The 10,869-nt window shown below is 39.5% G+C and overlaps 1 protein-coding gene across 2 annotated transcripts; it reads left to right on the forward strand.

Moving 5' to 3' along the window:
* Nucleotides 1–3,967: 3,967 nt before the first annotated feature.
* IL17A (interleukin 17A) lies at nt 3,968–6,591 on the forward strand. 2 transcript variants are annotated; one of them, XM_090280477.1, is made up of 3 exons: nt 3,968–3,994; nt 5,085–5,297; nt 6,364–6,591. In XM_090280477.1, exons 1-3 carry the CDS (start codon nt 3,968–3,970, stop codon nt 6,589–6,591), a joined length of 468 nt encoding a protein of 155 aa, XP_090136603.1. The 2 variants fall into 2 exon arrangements, with proteins under 2 accessions (XP_090136603.1, XP_090136604.1); XM_090280478.1 differs by having other exon boundaries at nt 5,091–5,287; nt 6,354–6,591.
* Nucleotides 6,592–10,869: the final 4,278 nt, after the last annotated feature.

Genomic DNA, 10,869 nt, shown 5'->3' on the forward strand with positions numbered 1-10,869 from the left:
TGGGTTCATCTTGTTTGGGACTCTCAGTACATGTTGGACTTGTATGTCCTTTTCCTTCATCAGGTTAAAGAATTTTCCAGTCATTATTTCTGCAAATAGGTTCTCAATCCCTTGCTCTCTTTTCTCCTTCTGGTACCCCTATGATGCAAATGTTGTTATGCTTGATGTTGTCCCAGAGGTCCCTCAAACTATTCTCATTTTTTTAATTCTCTATCCTTTATGTTCTGATTGAATGTTTTCTGCTACCTTGTTTTCCAAATCACTGGTTCAATCCTCTGCTTCATCTAATCTTTGCTGATTCCTTCTAAGTGTATTTTCCATTTCAGTTATTATATTCTTTATTTCTGAATGGTTCTTTTTAATGATTTCTATGTCACTTTTAATGCTTACTATTACTTTCTTGAAGTTCTCACTGAGTTCATCTATTTTTTCCCAAGTTCCTTGAGCATCCTCATAACCAGTGTTGCTAGCCTGCTGTGTTGGAGGAGGGCTCAACATAGAGACAATGGTGGCTGTTTCTTCAGCCCTTGCCCTGAAACTACACAACTGATTTTCTCCCTGTATGTCTTTGACAACCCTCCTCCCTCAGCTGCTGTCCCTTCACTGAAGCCCAGGGTAAATGCCTGTGAGCTAGTGAGTCTGTGCACAGGCCTTTTAAGAGGATTCTTTGGTTTCATCTCACCCATACTGCTGGAATCCCTGCTGATTTTTACAGCCAGATGTTTTGAGGATGTCTTTTCCCAGCACTGGTGCTCCATTGTGTAAAGTCTCATGTGGACTGAGTCTCTTCACTCCTCAGGGAGGACCTCTGCATCTGGGATAACATTTCCAGTTCTCAACCTTCATCTGACGGTATAGGGCCAGCCCAGATAACATCTCTGTGCCTCCTACCAGTCTCCACAAGGCTTCTTCTTTATATTCTTAGTGATAGAACTTCTGTTCAGCTAATCTTCCTATGGTTCTCCAGGTTGATTGTTCTATAATTTAATTGTATTTTTGATGTGATCATGGGAGGAGGGAAGTGCAGCTTCGACCTATTTCACCATCTTGACTGGAACTGTCAAAATTCAAAAACTCATTTTATATAGAGGGAAACTGAGCCTCAAAGACATGAAGCCCCCAAGGGCATGAGTAGTTAATGGCAGACCTACAATGAAAAAAAAAATGCCCTCTTATCCAGTGTTCTAGACACCCTAATTCTTAGTCCAGCATTCCTTCTTTCTCAACAGACTGGAATCCTAACCTGAGCCAAGTGCTCTGCAGACAGATTCAGAGGAAGAACCCCAACCCACTCTCCAAACCTTCTTTCTGCTTCTGATTGCCCTTCCAGGAGGCACAGGTTTCCAGCTCAAGTGTTTATCTGGGAATCTAGTCCTACTCAAGGCTAAGCACAGCCAACTTCAACCACCAATTCAATGTCAACATTTTTACACTTTTATAAAAACCCACCTTATTTCCCCATTCTTATTTTAAAGCAAGGGTTGATATCTCAAAGAATGGCACACAGGCTGGATTTCATTGGCACAGGAGGCAAGCATAGGCAGACCAGCTAGAGTCAGCTTTTCCTCCTTGGCCATCACCCAAAAGAAGTGGCAGCACATTCCCCTCCACCTCATCCTTGCCAGAAAGGAGAAGCAAAGAACCCTTTTTCTCCACTGCAGAAAGTCAAAAATAAGCCAGAACCTTATCACACTACCTTCAAAAGGAGCAGGATGGAGAATCAAGACATCAGACAACTCAATATAGTCACTGGAATGCAATTGGGTCCCAGAAACAATATTTAAGATTTTGAACTATTCAAATAACATTACTCATGCTGTCAATCAGTAAAAGCAGTTACTATTTACTAGACATTATGTTAGGTGATACAAAGACTAATATGACTGCTACCTATCTCTGGTAGCTCACAGTCTAGCAAAAGAAAATCAGATATGTAAGCGAATGCCATGCAATATGCTAGAAATATGCAAGAACAGCTGTATACCAAAGAGAAATCAGCAATACAAAAGCAATCTGTGAAAATCCTTGTTGTTTAAAGCTTGACATTAGGCACCATGGAAGTTACAAAGATGAGTAACACACTGGCTTTGAAGGATTACAGTAAAATCTAAAACTAGAAATAGGCGTATATCTTAAACATGCTTCGTCCAGCTGAGTAAAACACACTACAAAAGGAAGCACAATCTGCTAAGGTGGTAGGTATAAGCTACATGTTATGAGAGCCATTCATTCCAACTAAAATAATCAGAAGAGACTTATAGGCATAGAAGACACATTTGAATAGGATCTGGAAAGATAAGTAGAATTTTGATAAACTGAGAATGGGGAAGGGCATTTAAGAGACAGTACCTTAACAAATATTGTATGGACATTAAAAAGAGGACAGTCAGGACCCCTAAGCCCAGGTCATGGATCATAGTAGGAGGTGAAGCTAGAAAGGTAGCAGATCTCAAATAGTAACTCAAGTACCAATTATAATGCTAACAGTTTGCATTTTGTTCTTTACACAAACTAATGGGATGACAAAAGACACAATCAAAGCCATGCTTTAAGAATTATTATTTCTCTCCCCCTCCCCTTCCTTCTCTCCACTCCCAGTCTCCTGCCCTCTGGCTAAATATCCCTCTGGCTAAACACAGCAAAGGGCCAGCTAACCAGGGAGTCTGAGAAAGTAGCTTGAAGGGTCAGTTCTCTGAGATATGGAGTAAATCAGGGCAAGAAGAAATGCATTTCAGGACAAACAAGATCAAGAGTCAGCAAACTTCTCTTACACCCAAACTGTTGAGTTAGAACTGCTAGTCAGCCTATCTGAATTATATGAGATACCAGCCTCATGGATAATGTATCAGCTAAGAGGGCCTGGAGCCATGTTCACCTCACTGGGGAGAAAGGAAGGAGAGAGAGTGACATGTAGGCAGCCACATCTGTATCCCCTCTCCCTCATCTTTATCATCCTTGTGTGGTCTTCATTGTTCCTAAGGAGAAGCTTTTCTCAAGGACCTGAAATCAAAGTTCATCTCAGAGAGTGAACAGAAAAGGAAGGAGAAAACCACATCCTTCTGCCTTTCCTTCTTATCCTCTCTCATTCCTCCTCTCCCTTCTTGTGCTTATCACCCTCTACTCCTCATTTCCCTCTTTTTCTCTACCTCTACCACCTTTCTCAAGTCTACCTGTATTTCCAGTTCCTTCCATTGCCAGTCTCCATGTCCTCCCTCCAACTCCATCTCATTCCTCCTGAAGAAATGCATGAGTTAACAGTTTTCTTGGTTAGACATGCCTTTAATAGTAAATCTCATGTCTCTTGAACACAGTTATTAGTCCTTAGCAGAACAAACATTCAACAAAGCAGGTGTCAATTCAATAAAATAATATATTCTGTCATCCTTAAATTACTTATTCCTTTTTTGTTTGCTTATATGGTGAGATTTTGATTAGTTTCTGAAATGACCTCCATAATATCTGGTTAGAGAATATGTTGAGGAAGGGAAATATTAAGTGGAAAATCAAGGCACATGGCACCAGAAGACTTGAATATTATGTCAAACTTTTATTTTCCCATGAGCCATTAAAACAAAGCAGAGCTCTTACGGCAGCTTCATATATGCCCATAAATAAATAATATCAGCTCATAAATAGAGCACCTTTGCTCAGCTTCCAACAAGTAATAGTTTCTTGAAGTATGAAGAAAGGAAATAATCTTTAGAAACATAAATTTCTGTTCTTCCCAGTTTCCTTCATGAAATGAAGCAGGTATTACTCGTTGTGAAAGGGAGGTGCTTCTCTGACCTCATTTAGGGATGGAACTTTTAACCAAAACGGTGTCACTCCTGAACCCACTCCGACACGCCAACGTAAGTGACCACAGAAGGAGCAAAGTCCTATAAAAAGAGAGAAGATACCATAACCCTTTATCCATCTGACAGCTGGCACAATCTCATCCATCTCCAGTGAACCAAAAGAAACTGCAATGACTCCTGAGAGAACGCCGTCCATGGTGAGTCCTGACTAACGTGCAATGCTCTTGTTGATTTGGACTAGATAATACTTCTGGACTTTAGGTATGAAATTCTGGATTCTGACTATGGAGACCTAAGAATTCTGATCATGTAGAATGGAAAATTAAAACTTTTATAGAAACTTGTCATTGTGTAGCGTTTTCAAGAATTGATACACATCAGTTTGAAAGATGAGATTACAACGGAAAGATAGCTTATACTGGGGCTAAACCACACAAAAGTGTCACATAATACAGTGCAGTAAGAAAGAATGTTTATTGAAATTCTACTTTTCTGAGTACAAGTGACTTAATACAATTCTCCTATAGCACTTTTCTTTCATCCATAATAAGATGGGTCACTAACCTTGAGGATTGAATAAATTGTGACAATGACTTTTCTTTCTATTATCCTAATATTATACCATAGTCTTGGTATGCCAAGCCCATTTATTCTCATCAGATACAGTTTAACTGTGGTTTAGAATAAATGGTTTTTATATTTTTAAAACATATTTTTTAATGTAAGTTGATTATAGAATCAATATATGTAAATTAAGAAAACTGTAAAATATACCTAAGAAAACCTAAAGAGGATCCAGTTTGGGGCTGGATAATTGCCAGTGGTTGCAGCAGCATTTCTAACACAAATACTGATACTACATGGATTTTCTATGGCCCTTTCACATTCACCTTCCATTAGGGTTTCACAGAATGCTAGGATAGAGAACAGTGGTGCAGGAAGACATTTCCTCCTAGAAAGTCAGGGTCAATATTATTCCAGTGACCTGGTGTGATGCATGTACTGACAGGATGATGACTTTCCATTTTTATTAAATTTACTGCCAGCCAATGAATAATATGCCTTTCCTAAATCAAAAGATGAATGCTCAAGACTGGTAAAACTGCAATGGTCTTAACATTATTTTGGCCACCTAACCAGCTTTTAATTTAATTGATCTGAAAATTTAGAATAGATTGTCCTAGAACATAGTATGTTCTCTGTGATTAGTATTAAAATCATTATCACAATGTTAACAAAAACCACATGCTAATCTAATCTCCTATCTCTCTCTCCTTTCCCACTCAGTTCCAGTCACTGCTGCAGCTGCTAACTCTGGTGGCTATACTGAAGGCAGGAGTTGCAATGCCACGAAATCCAGTATGTCCAAATACTGAGGACCAGAACTTCCCTCAGAGTGTGAGGGTCAGCCTAAACATCGTTAACCGAAATACGAATTTCAGAAGGCCCTCGAATTACCACAACCGATCCACATCACCTTGGACTCTGCAGTACGTAAAAGCCCCAGATAAAATCTTCCTATTCTTCAATCTTTTATGAATCAGACTGCCAGTTAAATCACCTTGAGGAAAATTTTACTCACTCAGAATCATCAGTCAAACCTGGAAAGGCCATTGTGAAAAACAATGATTCTCAAACTTTCATTCTATAAACTTATTTGCTTAGAGCACCCCCAATACCTATTCTGTTAGATTCATTGTCACTGACACCAAAAACTCACTCAAATTAATGGTCATCATCATTCTAATATTTATGATACCCAAGTCTGTTACTTGAATTCCAGTAGAGGAAGAAGTATCATTTTGGGTCTTTCCACCCCTTTTTAAGTTAGTCTTGATCTGTGTCCCCAGAAGACCTTATTATATCTGGTATTTAGACCCCATAAATAATTAAACAAAAAATGTATTTTGATAACTTGATCTTGCACTAATTATCCTCAATTATGTGGCACCTACAGATTCATCTGACTGTAGGGATTTTTCTCCTCTTACCATTACTAAGAATAGTTAAAATAAATTCATACTCAAAGCAAATCATTCATCCAGCTGGAAGAGAAAAGAGAGGGTAATAGAGGGGCTTAAGACTTTGTTTCCAGCCCTTCGTATCAGTTCTGCGCCCTGTTTCAAGAATGCATTGTCAGATAAAATTTTGATGCATTCCATGCTTCAAAGACAGACTTCATTAAGTCACATTAACAGCTATCTTATTCCTAGATGATTTCCTTGGTCTTTTTCCATCTATAAAATGCACCCCAAAAAAAGCATCCTCTATGTCAAACTTAAATCCCTTCTGCAGTCTCAATCTATCTTATTTTGTTCATTCTTCAGAGAAAGTGGGAAAAACCGATCATTGTCTTCTTTCTGTAACAATTCGTGTGCTTAATAATCTAAGTTTTTCTGAAACTACTTGTTTTTTCCAGACTAAGAGCCCTTAGAGAATTTGTAATGCCTATAATTTGTCTCCCTGTGAATTCATCTGCCTCCAGTGATTCCTGTTAGATTTCCTTCCTGCTTTACCAGGAATTCACTTTCTTCCTGGCTTTTGTCTCGCCCATAGCCGCCTTGAGGACCCTGAGAGATATCCCTCTGTGATCTGGGAGGCCAAGTGCCGAGACTTCTTCTGTGTCGATCCCGAAGGGAAGATCAACCACCACCTGAACTCTGTCCCCATCCAGCAAGAGATCCTGGTCCTGCGCAGGGATTCTCGGCACTGTCCCCATTCCTTCCAGCTGGAGAAGATGCTGGTGACTGTGGGCTGCACCTGTGTCACCCCCATTGTCCGCCACCAGGCTTAATAATTTCCCATCTGACCCTAGACCCCAGGTCAGTTAGGCTTTCTGGGGAGTAGATCCAGCCCCATTTCTGACCAAACTCACTAGGGTTCTTAAATGAGTTCACTCAACTGAAATTTTAGAGGTAACACATTGGTTCAGAGATTGAATCTGAATCATCTTTCTCTTTCCACAAGGAGAAAAGTTTAGACTGAAAACCAATTTGCTTCTTATTTACTTTTAAGTTATTTATGTATTTAATAGGCCCTGAGATGACTTAGTGGCGTAAGATTCCATTTTAATGAGTTACATGCTTTATTTTGTATTTTTTAAGAGGGCAGTATTTCAGACTTGGGAATTTTATTATTTAAAAGGTAAAACCTATATTTATATGAACTATTTATGGATTTATTTATGTTTCTGAAGTCTTTAGAAAAAGGTGAAATAATGTGATTGTCTATTCTCCTCAGGGAAATCCCAGATAAGAAAAAATGGCAGGTGAAAATTTCTGTTTGTACTACATATGGATACAGGGTTTTTTTCCTCTGTCTCTTAGGAGCACATGACATAGCTGGGGGGGGGGGGCATACCTAATTTCATATTTATTAACTTATTTTTTTTAATCGTTCAAGTTTCATAAGAAAGAGCAAGCCTAATTCTCTGTTCTGTTAACCCCTTGTAATAAAAACAATTTGTAATAATAAAGTTTGGGGGAAAAAATTTGTTTCCTTATATTTTCTCATTAAAAGTACTTCAGCAAATTAGCCAAAGAACATAGACAGATAACCCAGAGACACAGACAACAGTGTGGTGATGGCCAGAGGGGAGGGGGCAGCAGGGGCAGGATGGAGGTGGGCAAAAGGGGGGAAATGAGCACATCCATAAAAATAAAGTTAAAAAATAAAAAAGAAATAAAAAGAAGAGCCTACAAATACATTGAAAGAATTGATAAGAAACGCAAAGTACCTGATTCAGTGTTGTGCAAATAAAATTTAAATCTTTAATGGAACTGGGTAGAGGTGGGCAAAGGGGTGGAAAATGGGGACAAAAAACAACTGCTTAGAGTGATGGGCAGACGATGCAGAGTGCAGATGATGTTTTATTGAGTTGTGGACTTGAAACTTGTGTGGTTTTGCAAATCAATTTCACTCCAATAAATTCAATATTTTTTTTTAATTTAAAAAGTACTTCAGCCAGTTCAACTCTTCCCTATTTTGAAAAGAATACCAATTCTCCAAAAGAACAAAACAAAGCATGCTTTTGAATAACAACACCTTTGACCCACCAGAGCCCAAGTTCTCAATTTTATATGCCTTCCAGACAATAAAGGGCCAATGCTCTCATATTATTAACCAATGCTGTGGACACAAGCATTCCAAAATGAATTAAGCAAATAAAATGATGGCTCTGGGAAAATGGCATGTTATTCTTAAAGATCATACAGAAAAAAGAAAAGACTCTCCCAAAAATATGAACTTAGGTTTGACAGAAAGGGAGGCATTCTGGGAAAAGACATAGTTTTCAAACTAGAATATTCAGTCCCTCCTTAAACTTAGGCATCTTTTGAAGATTAATGCCAACCAGAGATCTAGAAAGAAACATTTTTCTCTTCTTCAGGCCACTTATCTAGGATGACCCTCCTTCTCTGGACTTCTGATCCAATATATTTTAGGACAGAGAAAAGAACCATAGAGACAAAACAAACTTGAAGTATGAGAAATGTTCAGTCCAAGTAAAATAAACACTGAATCACATTCAATTCCAGAGTAGTTACAGTTTCGAGTCAACCATTTTTCCATTCTATGGCTCAGCATACTGTCTTACTCCTGAGGCCTTTGAAAGGTCTCAGGCTGGCCCCCCAAACTCCCTGATTCTTAAAAGACCACCTTCTGCACTTTATTCTCCTGCGTGCATCAGTTCCATTCAGAGGCCCATGGCTTTTCTCTGTTTCTTCTCTGATTCCAAACCCAGAATCCACTTCCCCAGCTCCTGCCTTTCATGGTCATTTGTGTGCTTACATCTTGATTCTCACAGGCATCTCTTGTCACAGTCCATCTATAAGAAATCCATAGGCAGCTGCCACTGAAGTTTCTCATAGCCTGCATGCTTCAAAGCCTCTTGCTCAAATCCTGCTGCTCAATTCCCAATTTTCCCTGAAAAGGGGTGCTGAAAATAAAAATTGAGTTTTGTTTGGGGATGGAGGGCAAAAAATTGGGCATGTATATCCTTCATTCTGAACCGATAATTCCCACTAAATTGTATCTCTGGAAATTCTGCGTCCCCTCCCCTGATATGCATTGCTTTTACTCAATCTTCATTTTCCCAAGTCAGCACCCTTCACCCAGTCATCTATGCTAGACATCTCTGAGGCGTTCCTGACTCCTCCCTCTTTCTCTTCCTCACTTCTAAACCCACACTCACAACACTCATCAAATTTCCCTTCCTGAAAGTTCTCAAATCATTCCCCTTCTTGCCCAGGTTCAGGATTTCATTCTTTCTCATTTCCCTCCTCAGTTATTATGACAGCTTCTTGCCTATCCTTGCTGCTGTTGCTTCTGTCCTCCTCAATCCATCCTCCCACATAAATAGCATAGAATCGGACATGACAAACTGCAGCCTCTGTAGTCTGGCCCTGTTCCTGCTCCAGCTCTATCTCATGCCACTTCCTCCTTGAGGTTTACCCTATGGTCATAGCAAGGTCCTTGTTGTGACCACTATACTTTTCTTGCCCTCAATGCCATTGCCATGTGGTCGCCTCTACTTTGAATGCCTTTACCACCTTCCCCCTCCTCTTCCTCTATCCTTACCCTATAGTTATGATCTGAATATTTGTGTCCCCCCAAAATTCATATGTTGAAATCTTACCTCCAAAGTGATAAGATTTAGGAGGTGGGGCCATAGGGGTGATTAAACCATCAGGGCAGAGCTCTCATGAATGAGATTAGTGCCCTTATAAAAGAGACCCCAGACAGCTCCCTCGCCTCTTTTGCCAGGTGAGGATATAACAGAAAGTCTTCAAATGGAAGAAAGCCCTTACTCAATTATGTGGGTACCTTGATCTCAGACTTTCAGCCTCCAGAACTGTAAAAAATAAATTTCTGTTGTTTATAATCTACCCAGTATGTAGTATTTTGTTTTTAGCAGCCCAAACAGACTAAGACACCTGCACCCTGGACCCATCCTTGCAGTGGTCCCAGATTAGGTTCCTCTCTGTGGGCTCCAGGAGCACAGTGGGTAACGTCCATCACTACTCTTACATGCTATATTGGCTTTATCTACTCAACCACAGTTTGTGGTCCCTTGAAACCCAGACCATCAGCACCCGACCTGGCATTTAGCAGACAGTCATCTGAAACAAACTTTAAACCAATAGTCCATAGACACCTCAAAGTCAACAGAGAGAAAACTAAACTCACTAGTTCTACTCCCAAACTAGCTTCTCCTACTGCCTTTTTTATCCACCCAAATGATATCACCTACTCATCTGAGTGAGAAACCCGGATTTCTCTGTCACTCATTCCCCTCATCTAATCAGTGACAATCTCCTCATGAATTTTCTTGTGTCCTCTCCCTCCTTCATCCTCCAAAGTTGCCATTAAAGTTGCGTTTTATACTATGTTGTACACCTGAAGCTAATACATTGTATATCAACTATGATTGAAAAATAAAAATAAATTTAAAAAATAAAGTTTGTTTAATACGACCCTAACTGGTCTCTATGCTTTACTTATAGCTGATAATTCAATGACTCTCAGGCTTCTGTGGAAGCCTAATCAGGGTAGGTAATTAAGAGCTGTTGCAACAGACAAAGGCCAAATAAACAAAAGTTTATTGTTTGTTCACATTACTGTCCAACAGGGACCTCAGGGAGCTTTGCTCCACTTAGACTTCCAGGGACACATTCTGACAGGTTCAGGTTCTCCCTTCTTATAGCAGCACTAAGACAGTAGCCACTAACTACACGTGGCTACTGAGCACTTGAAATGTAGCTAGTCCTAACTGAGTTGTGTTATAAGTGTAAAATACATACCGATTCCAAAGATTTTTACTGTTATTTTTTAAATAAATTCTCTGCAAGAGCTCCATTATTAGTTGTGAGGGTCATAATTTTAATGTGTGACTCACATGGACAGGGTGTACACTCAGCATGCATTTTAACTATGTATAGAGCATGAACAATCTTATTAGATAGTTAGAATATAAGATATTAAGGAGGTTATGAAAAAATAAATGTTTTCACGGGGTTGGAGCAGTGAAACACTGAAATGCTTGTTTTTCATATTGGCTCCTTAGTTCTGGGGT

This window comes from Furipterus horrens, unplaced genomic scaffold (genome assembly GCF_987537825.1).
Source record: "Furipterus horrens unplaced genomic scaffold, mFurHor1.1.pri manual_scaffold_6, whole genome shotgun sequence".
Taxonomy (NCBI): Eukaryota; Metazoa; Chordata; class Mammalia; order Chiroptera; family Furipteridae; genus Furipterus; species Furipterus horrens.

Excerpts from the sequence above, each read along its gene's own strand:
- IL17A (XM_090280477.1), top strand. The coding sequence starts at position 3,968 with ATGACTCCTGAGAGAACGCCGTCCATG. Across the intron at positions 3,995-5,084 it reads CTGAGAGAACGCCGTCCATG|TTCCAGTCACTGCTGCAGCT; the intron begins GTGAGTCCTGAC and ends TTTCCCACTCAG. Across the intron at positions 5,298-6,363 it reads GGACTCTGCAGTACGTAAAA|GACCCTGAGAGATATCCCTC; the intron begins GCCCCAGATAAA and ends AGCCGCCTTGAG.